At 36.0% G+C, this 15033-nt stretch overlaps 1 protein-coding gene across 1 annotated transcript; it reads right to left on the reverse strand.

The window, feature by feature from the left end:
* Window positions 10004–13838, reverse strand: LOC107639217 (ankyrin repeat-containing protein ITN1). The gene is made up of 7 exons (XM_016342692.2): window positions 13721–13838; window positions 13390–13487; window positions 13162–13262; window positions 12113–12601; window positions 11788–11934; window positions 11257–11669; window positions 10004–10707 (listed from the first exon to the last, which is right to left on the reverse strand). The coding sequence occupies exons 2-7, from the start codon at window positions 13398–13400 to the stop codon at window positions 10093–10095; spliced, it is 1776 nt and encodes a 591-aa protein (XP_016198178.1). The 5' UTR covers window positions 13401–13487; window positions 13721–13838; the 3' UTR covers window positions 10004–10092.

The raw sequence follows: 15033 nt of genomic DNA on the forward strand, positions 1-15033 counted from the left end.
GGACTTAGTTTTTTTTTTTTTTGCAAGGGGGTATTTTTGCAATTTCTTTGCCAAAACTCAACTTTTTCCAACCCAACTTGATGTGAAGGTTTATCATCGATAGGAATTTTCACAAAATAATTCTGTTGCAAGTATAGTCCCAACCAACAAACAACCTTCAATCAAAGTTTTAGTTTGTTTGCCACAAGTACAAACCCCAATAAAAATAAACTGAAGTATTTAATCCTCGGGTCATCTCACAAGGAATTTCAATGAAGTGCTCAATTATTGGCTATGAAGGAACAAGGGGGGTTTGATTTTGTTGATTGACAAGAAAAGTAAATAATAAGAAAGTAAATGATAATTAACTAATAAAGGAAAAGAAGAGAACTCTTGGCTAAGGCATGGAAATTGAGATCATCATCCTTGTCTACAAACCATATATTGACAATTATGAGGGACTAACCCATCAAGTCTACTTCTATACTTGAAGTATGTCAAATAGGCTTGATCAACATCAACCCATAAGTCCCAACCTAACTACTAATTGACTTAGTAGTAGGCTAGTATTAATGGGTATCAAATTGACCAACAAGGGTTCCCAAATCACCAAACCAATTAGATCCAATGACTCAAGGTCACTCAATTCCCTTAGCCTAGGCCAAGAGTATAAAAAACTACTCTATAACTAGTGAAAATATTTTATCGAACACCTAGAGTGCAATAAAAATAAACATCACAAAATGCAAGAATTAGTAAAAGCTATAACTAACATAAGTAAGAAATCAACAATAGTAACTAAGATAAACATAAAAAGACATGAAAACATAAAATTGCATTAAAGGAAATAAAAATCTAACAAGGGTTCATAAAAGTAAAAATGGCAACATAAAGCAATTAACAAGAGAAACTAAGAAGATCAAGACAATAGAATAATAAAATATAAAGAGAGTTGAACTAAAAATAAGAATTAAAAGTTGGATCCAAGAAAATTTGACCTAAACTACCCTAAATTCTAGAGAGAAGGGAGAACTTCTCTCTCTAGAATTTTAACCTAAAACATGATGAAAAACTAAACTATGACTACTTGGTTCATTTCCCTTCAATCCTTGGATTCAATAGCATTAAAAATAAGTTGGATTTGGGTCTAGATGGCTCAGAAATCGCCCCCAATGTATTGCCTTTAAGTTGGTCACGTGCTGCTTCCCACGCATACGTGTAGGCCACATATACGCGTCGCTTGACAGATTTTCTCCTACGCGTACGCATGAGCCACGTATACGCGTTGCCTAGCAAATTTCCTTCCCATGTATACGCATGGGCCACGTATACGCGTCGCACTGAATTCAGCAAATCTCCATTTTTTTTCATGAATCCATTTTTACATGCTTTTTCTTCATTCCTTCAATCCAATATTTGCCTTCTAAACCTGAAATCACTTAACAAACATATCAAGGCATCGAATGGAATTAAAGTGAATTAAATTTATCAATTGTTGGGCCTAAAAAGCATGTTTTCACTCTTAAGCACAATTTAAGGAGAATTTATAAAACCATGCTATTTTAGTGAATAAATGTGAGAAAAGTTGATAAAATTCTCTAAATTCAACACAAGATAAATCCTAAAAATGAGGTTTATCACCAACTTATAAAAGTATGAAAATAAAAATTGAGTGTTTTAGATTATGTTTATGTTGCTTTGGAGACAATATTTATAATTATGTTTTGGATTATGTTTATTTTGTTTTGGAGACAATATTTATAATTATGTTTTGTTTGAAAACTTGGTTTATAATTATGTTTATTACATATTTATAATTACAAAGACTTTTATGTTTGTGAATATAAAAAATATAATTTTTTATGCCTTTAGAAATTATAAATTTATTAATATAGTTGTGAACCGTCTTAACCGTCTTAGTAGACAAAGCAGGGTGGGCTAGCCCACCAAAAAGTAAGCTTCTGACGGGCGGGAAAGAATCTGACAAAGGAATCGATTATATATAGCACGTGCGAGCATGCAATTAATAAGAAATTAGGAATAAAGGAAGGAAAAGAACCCATAGGACGGGTGACGTGGTTTGGGGAAAAGAATTCAAGAGTAATAAAATTAACTACTATCCTTCATGTATATTAAAATTTTCTATCAATATAAAATATAAAATATATATTAAAAATAAATTAAATTATATATTTATATATTAATATATAATAATTAATTTAATTATTAATTATAGTATTTTTTTTTTACGGGTAAAGGTAGCAATATCATTCATGAATAGGTCCTAGGTGTTCCAACCAGGCCAGATTACAGATATTTTGAGGTGCTTCTTCCATCCACACTGTGTTTGGAGTGGTAAGAGCCATATTTGCCAATTCATGAGCTACCCTATTACTATTTCTCTTAACATGTGAAAATTCTACTGATCTAAAACTAGGAATTAGATGTAAATAGTCAACAATAAAAGTACTGAAATAATTGCTTTGAATTCTTTTTTCTCTAAGACTTTGTATGACCTCAATGTTATCACTTTCCACAATAATATAAAAAAACAACACTCTCGGGCTCTTTCTAAGCCCATCAAACATGCTAAAGCCTCAGCCTCATGTGACTTAACAGATAAATTTACTTTCTACGTGCCAGCCATGAGTATGGTTCCTTCTGAGTCTCTTGCCACGGCTCTTATTCCCACTGTCTCCTCATCAATGCATGATGCATCCACATTAATTTTCAGCTTGTGGGTTGGTGGTCTTCTCCAAAATTCTGCACTTTGTGAACCTGACGGAGGTGGGTGAATTCCATCCTCAATTGTTGTGAGAGCTTTTTGGTACTCTTTGAAATTCTTCATGGCTCTATCTGCTACTTCCATGGGTGATCTATCTAGTTCTTCAAGGAGACTTCATTTCGTGCAACCCAAAGGTGGAGAATGCTCGTGCATAAAAGACCCTACGAATCCCTGTCCAACTTATCCAACAATTCTTCAATCTACTTTCTGATGTCCAATTCAGGGAAATCTGAGGTACGAATTCCCAATTGGCTATGAAACCAGAAACTACGGGCAAATTCACACTCTTTGAGTAGGTGATGTTCTGTTTCCTCCTTTCTCCAGCACCTTGGGCACAGCGCTATGCAATTCACTCCTCTCTTTTGCAGGTTGAGGCGAGTTGGAAGTGAATTGTTCAACACTCTCGACACACAGTTTATTGCTCTGGGGTGGGCTCTGGCTTTCCACAATCTCCCCCATCTTGGTTCATTCGGGTCTGGGAGGGGTTTGCTTCTGTTTTGGAGATTTTGTTCTTGCATAATGCGATGGTATGCATCTTTAACTCTGAATTCTCCATTTCTTGTGAATTTCCAATAAAATTCATCTTGTTGATTTGTGATTGGTAGTGGAGTTGTTAGGATTTGTTGAGCTTCGAACTCCAAAATATTTTCTCTGATTAGCCTGGCGTTTCATCTATTTCCGTTTTCATCCATAAGGTCTCTCACAACTGCATTTTCTCCTAAAGAGTTAATAGGACTCCAGATCTTGAAACCATTCTGATTTGGGAGCCAAGGAGAGCCCCAAATTTTAACTATTCTGCCCGATCTAATTTTCCAAATTCCACCCATTTGTAGCACTCCTTTGGCATTCTAAATACTTCTCCAAGTATAACTTGGTGAGAAGCCTGCTGTGGATTCCAGAAAATCTGTTCTTGGGTAGTATCTGGCCTTTATGAGTCTAGCGGCTAGGGAATCTGGTTTTTTCATAAGTCTCCATCCCTGTTTGGCTAGCAGTGCCGAATTAAATCCTTCAAAATTCCGGAATCCCAAACCCGCATCCTTCTTGTTTTGGCAGAGCTTGTCCCATTTGACCCAGTGCATTTTCCTCTCTCCATTCTTGCTTCCCCAGTAGAATTTTCTGATCATTGCATCTATGTGTTGGCACAGTCCTTTTGGGATCTGGAAACATCCCATGATGTAGGTGGGTATCGCTTGGACTACTGCTTTAATCAGAGTTTCTTTTCCCGTTCTTGATAAGTACCTTTCTTTCCAACCTTTGAGCTTCTTCCAAATTCTCTCCTGGATGAAATCGAAAACTTCTTTTTTGGATCTTCCTACAAAAGTGGGTAGACCCAAGTATTTAGAGTGTTGCTCTACTGCCTTTATCCCTAACCAATCTTGTATAAGCGTCTGTCTGATAGTTGGTACGTTTCGGCTGAAAGAGATTTCTGATTTATCAAGGTTGATCCTTTGGCCCGAGGCTGCCTGATATTGGACTAGAACTTCTTTGATTGATTGGATGTCTTGATCTGTAGCTCTTGAAAAGAGGATGCTATCATATGCGAAGAAAAGGTGATTTATCTGTGGTGCTTGTCTCGCTACTCTAATTCCCCTGATCATCTTCCTTTCCTGTGCTTTAATTAATAGTCCTGATAGAACCTCGGCGCAGAGAATAAACAAATAGGGCGATAGTGGATCTCCTTGCCTTAGTCCTCTGCTAGGCTTGAAATTCTTGCTTGGGTTCCCATTGATCAACACCGAAAAGGACACTGTCGATACGCATCTCCAGATGAGGTTGGTCCATTTTGTTGAGAAGCCCATTGCTGTCAGCACTTCTATTAGGAAGTTTCACTCAATCCTATCATATGCTTTTGCCATATCCAGTTTCAAACCAATGTATCCTTTTTGTCCTGCAACTTTTTTCTTCATGTAATGAAAGATTTCAAAAGCCACCAGTCCATTATCCGTTATAAGCATGTCCTGCACAAAAGCACTTTGAAATTCTCCAACAATATCTGGTAGGATATGTTTGAGTCTGTTTACAATAGTTTTTGTTACAAGTTTAAAGATAACATTGCATAAAGAGATAGGTCTGAAATATTTTGTGTGGGTTGGGTTTTTTATTTTGGGTATCATGCAAATGTGAGTTGTATTGAGTAGGGTTGGATCAGCAGTATTATTAAGGACATTTAGGACCTGTTCAGTGACATCTCTCCCCACGATCTTCCACATTCTTTGATAGAAAAGAGCCGGCATCCCATCAGGCCCCGGTGCTTTAGTAGGATGCATCTGTTTGAGTGCTTGGAGAACCTCTTCAGCCGTGAACTCTTGATCTAAGAAGTCTCTTTTTTCCTCTCCAACCCTTCCTCCTACTATTGCTGCAGTTTCTTGGATGTTCTCTACTTCTTCTGAACCAAACAATTTTTCGAAATAGCCCACCATGACCCCTTCGATAGCTTCCTCATCTTCGTGGCACACGCCCGTATCATCATGGATTTTGCTCACCCAATTCCTTTTCTTCCTTTGCGATGCTTTCTGGTGAAAAAATTTAGAATTTTTATCACCATATTTTAGCCAATTTGTTCTTGAGCGTTGAGCCCACCAGATTTCTTCCTCCTTTAATGCTTCATCTAGATCAAATTCTACTTCTTTGATTTTCAAAAGCGTGCCTTCTTCTTGTTTTAGAGTGTTGAGGTGCTAAAGTTTGTTTTGCAGGGACCTTATTTTCTTTGGGATATCTCCAAAGTTCTCCTCTCCCCATTTGTATAATTTTTCTCCGCATTGTCTCAGCTTCATGTAAATCGGTTGATCACTCCTTTCCCAGGCTTCTTTGACTGTTTTTTCACAGTTTTTATCCCTTAGCCAGCACTCTTCAAATCTGTATCTATGGGGAATTTTTCTTCTCCTTCCCTGATCTCCTTCCATATCTACAAGAATTGGGCTGTGATCAGACTTGTACCTGTTAAGGTGTTGCACCACAGTCTTCGAGTAGGATTCTTTCCAGGCCATAGTTGCCATGGCTCGGTCTAATCTTTCTTGGATATTGGTTTCCCCTCCTTTCCCATTTGTCCAAGTGAAAGAGTGACCCACAAACCCCAGGTCAAGCAAATTATTTGTTTGGATAGCTTCTCTGAACCCTTCAACTTGTGAGAATGTGACCAGATTCCTGCCTTGTTTTTCATGCTACCCCATGATTTGGTTGAAGTCTCCGAATATCATCCATGCCATGTCTGATTCTTTTCCTAGGGTGTTGAGGAGGTTTAGGTTGAGTTTCTTGTTCTCTTGTTCTGGGCATCCATAGAATCCCGTGGCTCTCCATTTCTGGCTTGATTCTTTGATTTCCACCTCCATATCTATGTGGTTAATAGACATAAATCTGATCATTACATTGATTATTTCATCCCACAGTACCGCCAAACCCCCTGCCCGCTGCTTTCCTTCACCTTCACAGTCGACACCTACTATATTTGCTAGCCCTCCTTTATACCTTAATCTTAGCATTTCAACCTCCTTTCTCCTTGTCTCCATTAGGAAGACTAAGTTGGGTCCTTTTTGCCTTATGAGCTTTGACAGAGCTCGGACTGCCCATGGGTTCCCAAGCCCACGGCAGTTCCAACTGATGAGTCTCATTGATCTCGGCAGGGCTGCCCTGCAGCCGCTGCCGTTGTGACTGTATCTTCTGGTGCGCCTTTCCTCACCTTTGGCTCTGGGTTGTCCAGTTCCATCTCATTAACTTCTTGTATCTTCCTTTTCTGTGCCCCTCCTTCACTATTTTCCTTTCCTTGTGTTGTCATCGCGGTTGCTTGTCTGGCCTGTCTTTTCCACATTTTGGTTCCTACTTTGGTTGGTGTGCTCATTGTGTTGGTCGAGTCTTTTAGATGCTTCGACATTCCTTTTTCCTTGTTCTCTTCTTTTCCTTGCTTTCCTATTTCTTCTGTTTCTACACTATCTCCAGTTATGATGTCTTCTAGGCCCATAATCATTCTGTTTGGCTCTTCTACTTCTTGTGTGCCTTTGTGGTTCTGTGTCAGGTTTAATTCTTGTGCTCCTTTTGTTTCTTGGAGCTTTGTTGCTGTTATGCTTTCTCTTTCCGCGGGGCTTCCATTTTCTCCTTCTATATCGTTCCCTTCAACCATTGTTAGCTTTGCCAGCCCTTCCAGTATTTTCTCTTCAAGTTTCTTTAGGTTGAGTGCATTTCTCCCCTTCTTCTCCTCTGTATCGCTCTTGTTTTGCATTTTGCCCTTGTTTAGTTTGGTACCCAAACTATCTGCTTTTAGCCATGGACCCATATTTTTGGATCTATTTGTCCCTTTTTCCTGGTCTTCAACAGCGCTGGCACAGTTGTTCTCCTCATGTCCTATGACTCCACAGTAATAGCAGAAGTTTGGTAGCCTCTCATACCTGAAATCCACCCAAATTAGTCCATCTTCTTTGCTGCCCAGATTTTCTCCCTTGAGAAGAGGTTTATGGATGTTCACAGTAACTGTTGCCTTAAGAAACCTTGTTTGGTCTCTTGTGACTTCGTATATTTCACATTCCTTTACCTCTCCTAAGCATCCTGCTATTTTTCTCCCTAATCTGGCTGTCTTACAATGTTCAGGCAAGTTCCACATTTGGACGTTGATGTCTGCTTGGTCCAGTCCTTCCCCTTCTAGCTCTTCTTTTCTATCCCACTTCTTTAATATCAGCCACGAGTTTCTAAAGGACCAAGGGTTCCTTTTAGGATTTTTTCTAGGTCAGATTTGTTATGAAAAAAGAACTGATAGAGTTTTGGTTTCAGCTCAACGATCCTCATTCCCCGCGGTTTCTTCCATATGTTATGCATAGCAGATTGGATCCATGAAATATTGATGTTTTTGTCTGAGAGCAGTTTCCCAACTAAGTTGTTGTTACAGTTCTATAACCCCTCTTCTACATCTTCGTTATTGAATAGTATCAGTGGTTCCTCTGCTTCATGTTCAGTTGTTGAGGTGTGTGGTGTGGGTTCTTTATTGTTTGACATTTGGTTTGGCATTGGAACAGGATTCTACCGATGTGTGTCTAGTACTATGGCGATGGGTGCACGATGTTGTACGGATGGGTTCACTACACTCCTTCAAAACCCTAGGAGAGCTCTTGGGTCAAGGAGAGAGGATTCTACCTAAGACGGGGCAATGTTTGATGATAAAACAGTTTATTATAATAATTAATTGAGTATTTTTTAGTTCTTCAGAATCTCCATCATCTTCCATGTGCTTCATGACATTTAATTTTTCTTTTAGTTGGTGAATCTCCAACTCCAATTTTTGTTTCATATCCAATTGTTTTTCAAGTCGGATAATTTTAGCATGGAGTTCTTTTTTTTGTCGCTGGATGAACAAATAGTCAAATAGCATTATTACACCTTTTTGCAATATAAAGTATAGACAAAGCCTCAAAACAGGTTATGCAAACCTCCTGATCTGCAGTCAGTATCAAAAGATTTTTATTAGCCTTCTCTTGTTCATGAACAGCAATCTCAAGAGAGCTGTTTTTCATCGCATTCTGAAAAGACAATAAAATGAGAATTATCAAATAAACCTATCTTACATGAAGGTACATCAGTCATCAACCTCTTAAGCACAGCCTAAATGATAGCATAGTATACCAAGGACAAGAAGTAAAATTAATATGAATGAATTATTTTCCTTCACAACTAAGCACATTGGAAAGAATTATTCACTATGAGTTTTCACCGGTGATCAAATTGTTATGAAATATGTGTATTGTGACAATCCTGAACTGACCTTTTTAGGCTGTGCTTGCACTTCAAGGCAGAAAATTTCTTCATATTAAGGCACTGCATGACATGACATTAACAATTGAGTATTTAAATAATCAGGAAGGAAAAGTATAGATACAAAACCTCTGACACTGGATAGCTTAGTGTTGTAAACTCACATTTTTCTGAGAATGATCTGGTATTGAGGATCTACTTTGAACTTGATACGCTTTTGTTGTCATTGCCAAAACTTGCATAGCACTAATTGCAGCCAATCAATTTTCTTACTGAAGATATACTGAGCAACCTGCCTAGAATAGAAAGCAGCTTTTCTCTAATACCCAAGATTACCATACAAACGAGCCATTTCAATATATAATACAAGTCTATCACTTGCATCAATTAACGATTTAGCACCATCGGTAGCAGAGGTCAATAACTCAACCACCTCCTTAAATCTTAAAACCATCCAAAACTGAAAAAAATTGAGCAAGGAATCAATCCTAGTGGTTTATAGCAACAAAGGTAACTGTGTCACTTGCGCTATATAATACTAAAAAAATCAAAACGGTGAATTGATATCAATAATAAAATCATTGTCAAAACTAAATAATTCATCAGGACTCAATCCCTCAAAATTGAACATATTAAGGTAGTAAGGCAGTTTTATGTTTTAACGCTTAGAAAAATAGAATCAGAATCAGTTCATTTGATACTAAATCTTTGGAAAGACTAAAATTCTCATTGGATCATGATGGCAAGTAAGCTCAGCTAGAATTGGAAGCACACCGGAGAAGCATCAATGCACAAACGAAGAAGAGTAGGACCTACAGGAAGCGTTGAATTGATCAATGACTAAGTCGAGGTCAGGGGAGGAAGGGCAATGGTAGAGTCCGACGAGAAAGGGAGAGGATGAGGAACTGAGGATAGATTGCTGTTGTCCGGTAGAGATTAGGGGTGAGGTTGCTCTTTACCAGTAGATGGGTATACAAAGAAGAAGAACAATTTTTTTAGATATATTTTTCTTTTTGGTATGAAGGGGGTAGGAGAGATTAGATTAGGGTTCATAATAAACAAAGCAATTTTTTAGTCTATATGAATAATGAAATGTATTTTGGTTTTGATTTTTAAATTGATTCAGATTTAAAATTATAAAACTAAAGTTAATTGAATTTTGATTAAATTAAATAATTAAGGTTATTTTTGTCCAATACAAAAAAAATATTTAAGTCTTTTTATAAAAATGAAATAAAATTTATTTTTATTTTTATTAAAGTATAAGGGTGATTTAATAAAATTATTGATATGATATGTATTTAAAAAAAATTTAATTATTGACGTGGAAAACATAATCCTCATGTCATGTTTTAATTTGTCCATATTTTTATTATATTGGTACGTATAAATTTATCATCGTATCGAAACAAACACCTCAATTATTCGTTTTAAAAATTCTAATATAATATCATTCATAAAATTATTTATTTCAAAAATTTAAATTACTCGTCTCTTACTCCCTTATAGCTAAATATATAACTAACATAAATCTCGCATATATATTACACAAGGGAACTGAAATTCATTACTTATTGGACAAGTTAAAGATGTTTCTAGCGAATCATGCGTTTACTTGACCTAAACAAAGAACTAGAAATATAGGCGGAATAGACAATATCAGACCAGAGAGGAAACTGAAGAAACACAAATATGGGTATTGGTACAAATGCAAGCACAGCAATGAACACAGGAACCCACTTCAAACCATGGTAATATGTAACAAAGAACGCACTGCTAAACGCTACCATCATGCTAATGATCGAGATAAACAGCATCATTAATCCTGACATGAGCTTCAAAGGCAATGACCTGCGGAAATCTTCCTCCCCATAACGCGAAATCATAATGGACAAGAAAATAAGGATGGAGCTTGTGGATGATATTAGAGCCATGGTATCCGATAATGCGAATACCAAGAAGGATGCCTTCTCGAGATAGTTGGGACTTCCTGTATTGTCATTGTTGCCGCCCGGTAAGCTGAAGGCGGCGGAGAAGACTCCCGTGGCAATGAGCGTCGAGACGACCATGCAGGATTCTGCTGTCCTCTTCATCCATGACTCTCCTTTATTCAGAAGATCTCCGTGCTCTTTGGTGAATAGTTCCCCTGGACTCTCCCCTGCATTGTTTCTCATTTCCATGCATATTGGTGGTGTTATTTTTTTAACCTCCTGAAATAGTATGTGTTGTTACTCGTTGTAATTGATAGAATTATTATATAAGAATTAATTCAAGCTAAGGGATTTGATCATTTGAATAATGTGTGTTACTCATTTTTAACCTCATGCAATAGTTCTTAGGTGAAAATTTATAATAATTCTCATGTCAAGTTGATAGCTGATAATTGTTAAATAATTTAACATATTTGACTAAATTTTTATTTAACCATTTTCAACTATCAACTTTATAAAAAACAACTATACGTGAATTTTCACCCAATTCTTATGATTCTTCTCATAATTTTTTAGAATACATATAAAATCATTTCCAACCAATGTATACAGTGAGAATAAACTATTGGTATAAAATACATATTGAATACAAAATACATATTGAACATGAATTAAATAATATACGTATTTATACATAAATATATAATAGCTAATTTGGTGACTGATTTTTTGTGTGTGCATAACATTTTTGAATCACTTATTATTATCAAAAACTTTCTTATTATCATCATAGTTGAAAAAATGGAAGGGGTTTGGAATGATGTATACCTCAAACCATGACAACTCAAGCATCATTTGAAGAGCTGCACCAGAAACCAAGTTAAGTCTATTTGGTGGTGGCAGTTTTGCAGCACAATGCAACAAATTGTTGCCTTCATCATCAAGGAAAGTGACTATGAAATCTTTGATTGGACCCACTTCATGTATGAGATTGAAGATACTTGCATGGCGATGCAAAACGGAAATGTGAATTATACTCCGTCCCATAGTGTCCAATTCCCAAATCAAATCCGGGTAAGTGCTCAAAATTACAGATAAAAAGTCATGGTTTCCAACTTCTGCGGCAATGAATATTGCTTGAGTAGGTTGTGTTATGGTTTCTGTCATCACTCTGTCGTCAAGACCAAGAAGTATGTCCCACATTCGTTTCATAAGTTTGAGGATCGTCGTGTCCTTCTTACCTGGTTAACATAATTAAATTATTTGACATACAAAAGTTAATGTATTTAACATTTTATTCCATGACATCAATAATGTAATACTATCTTATGTTATATGTGAAAATTATTATGCACTTACAGAAATGGAGGAGGTGCCTTCGACTTCGCAGACTACGGCAACCACAAAGTGAAGACTTTCGAGCCAAAACATGCAAACCTGTCTCTTGTTCATCACTCTTTGCAGTAGCTAAGCTTTTATTCTCTTCTACCATCTTCAGGGCTAAATCTACAACATAGTCATTATATTATTATAAGCAAGGCTACATAATCAATAAAATTTATTATTTTTTGTCAAATACTCCGTATACTAAATCCTAAACTCTAAACCTTAAATGTTTGCCGTATCATTTGTGTAAGTCAACACACCTAATAGTACCAAATAGATTATTTAAGTGTATGCTTACCATAGAGTCCTGAATTTATAGAAATGAAGAAGAGTGTAACCAAATCCTCTTGTGCCAGTATATCTTTGGACAAAGGGAACAGATACTCTGCCATTGCACTCCTTCCTTGAAGAACAGCCATGTGAAGAGGAGTCAAACCTTCTCCGCCCCTGGTTTGCGGCAACAACCTATTCTCTTCCCACAGTATCCGGGCGATCTCCACATTCCCCACCGCCGCAGCAAAGCAGAACGCCGTGTTCCCTTTGATGTCTAGTAACCCCAAATCATGAGATTTCATTAGCTTCACAAGCTCCTTCACAAAGGGAACATGATTCGCCCCAACCGCAATGTGGAGCACCGTTGCCCACCCTTTGGTTATGGCGGCTGTTAGAAGCGCCGGGTCTTGATCCAAGATTTTCTTGGCTTCTTTCCAGTCACCTGTCAGTGCTGCCTTGTGAAGGGGAACACATTTAGTGAGGTATCCACGTCTACCCTCTTCCGCAGAATCAGCTGCAATTGCCAAAATATATTACATTTTTTTCAAAAGAATAAAGATAGAAACAGAACTGTTTTAAGGTGTCTGAATTTTGAAGCAAAAATGCTGTTGAAGGAAAGAAATGAATTACTGAAAAATGTAATGCTAGGGAGCAAAAAAAAAAAGCCAGAACTTGCCTTATTTAGCGTTCATTAATTGTTACAAATGTTAATTAAGATAAGTTCGGGCTGATTTTGGCTAAATTTTTTTTGTTACCAAACATTTTCATATTGGAAATGTGTATATTCCAATTCAGTTAGTTTGATTAGATATTTGTGACAGTTACAGTTACAGTTACCATAGTTCTTAGGCTTAGTTAGCATGTTTGTATAAATATCTGGGACATGTACTTTTAGATTCTTCTTTCTTCCTTTCCATAATCACACATGCCATACATAAAATGTTATGTGAAGAGTATATTTAGATACACATATGAATTGGTATGTAACCTAATTAGTGGATTCATATAACTGTGATCATAAGAATAGCAGCATGGTAACGTTTTGGTTTACTTTTTGTAACAGAGAGTGCTTACGTGGAGGATCGAGATAGATAAGGTTTGGCCTGCCAAAATCAGCAGAGACAGCCCTGTGAAGCTGTTCCTGAGCGTGTGTTGAATCTTGTCTAGCCATTTCTCTGTAAAAACGATGAGCCCAAGAGTTATTTTCATACTCATAAAGAAACCATATCATATTACCCTCATCAACGTAAGCATGAAGTTGTAGAGTCGAAACAATATTGCTGTATGTGTTAATATACTTACACAGATATCATTTTTAGATGGATACAGGTTTCATTTCATTCACCACCTCATGATTCCAACCCGAATCTTGCTACTCTCGTCTTCCCAGTACTCAATCACTGTCATATCAACACTCGAGATGTCAGTGAGTGAGTCTACTAATAAACCTTGAACTAACTAATTTTACAAACATCCATTTTAATATTTATTCAATACATTTTTGGACTTGTGGGGAAAAAAAGAACCTTGAACTAGCTAATTTTCCAAACTACTCAAAGCAAAGGAGTATTATGTTTAATAATAAAATATCTGCATCCTATCCATATACAAATTAAACAAGCAAGAAGCGTACAGAACAGAGCACAAGTGTTTTCCTCATTCCTCAGGAACATGGAGTATGGACCTTCCTAAATTCATTCCTCTTTTTTATAAAAAAAAATAAATAAATAAAAGAAAAGAAAAATTTTCTTTTATAAAATACTTCCTCTGGAGTTCGTCCTTTCACATTTTTCATGCTTTCACAAGAGAATAAATAATGATGGTTACTTTCTTGAAAGAAGCATAATGGAAAAATTAAATGAACTAACCCAACCTTTACGTTCCAAGAACAAGAGTCAAGTCTTGCATGTGTGGTATGGTTCCACTCTGCGGTTGTGGGATTTTGCTTCATTGAGATTGGAGAATCCATAGAAAAGTTGAGGTCTCAGCACTCAGCACTCCATTGGGAGAAGCTTCCATGAAGCAGTATATGTTCCGTCAAAGAATAGTACAAACAATAAAGTGAGTGTGCTTCTAAAGATAATCGGAGACTCTTGCTTCGTTGCTTCTCAAGTCAACCTAAAATTACTATTAAACTACATACATGGATTTCTTTTAACTTTTCTTTACCATAGATAAATTATCTAAATCGATTAAAAAATAACATTGATGAAAATAATTCAATGGAGTAAAAAAAATGGGAAAAAGAAAAGTATAGATAGACAATGAAAATAATAAATAATGTGAACAATGAATATATCGAATGTTTATTTTATTAGGTGTGCGGATGATTATTCTAATATTAAAATTTAGGTGAGTAATTTAGAAATGTAATATGTTTTAATTTAATTGGTAATTATTTATATTATTCAAAAAAATTATTGGTTAGCTAGTATAACCTATGCAAGAATTATTGAACAACCATGAATCAAAAATGGATGTTGATTGTTGGTGATGGTTTAACTTGAAAGAAGGATATTTTATCATTTTATGTACTATTTCTTTTTTATAAATAAATAAATTTTTAATATTATAAACAACGTAATATTTTAATTGCGTCGACATTAGGAAAATAACAATCCATTTCAAATATTTACTATTGTTTATGCATGAGATATATAACAATTAAACAGACCTGACGATTGAATTTTTTTATTATTTAAAATGAGTATAGATATTAATGATAACAAGTAACAATAACGTTCTGAAAATTGAATCGAATCCGTCGATCGGACCGATCCAATGTAAATTAATAGGGGAGTGTTAAGTAAACAATGATTATTTTAAATAACATAAATAATTACCAATCAAATGAAAATACACTACATCCTAATTTAATATTACTAATTAAATTTATTCTTTTAACTTTATTAATTCACATTGTTGCCAATGAATTATAGCTCAAAT

This window comes from Arachis ipaensis, chromosome B04, assembly GCF_000816755.2.
Source record: "Arachis ipaensis cultivar K30076 chromosome B04, Araip1.1, whole genome shotgun sequence".
NCBI classification, from domain to species: Eukaryota; Viridiplantae; Streptophyta; class Magnoliopsida; order Fabales; family Fabaceae; genus Arachis; species Arachis ipaensis.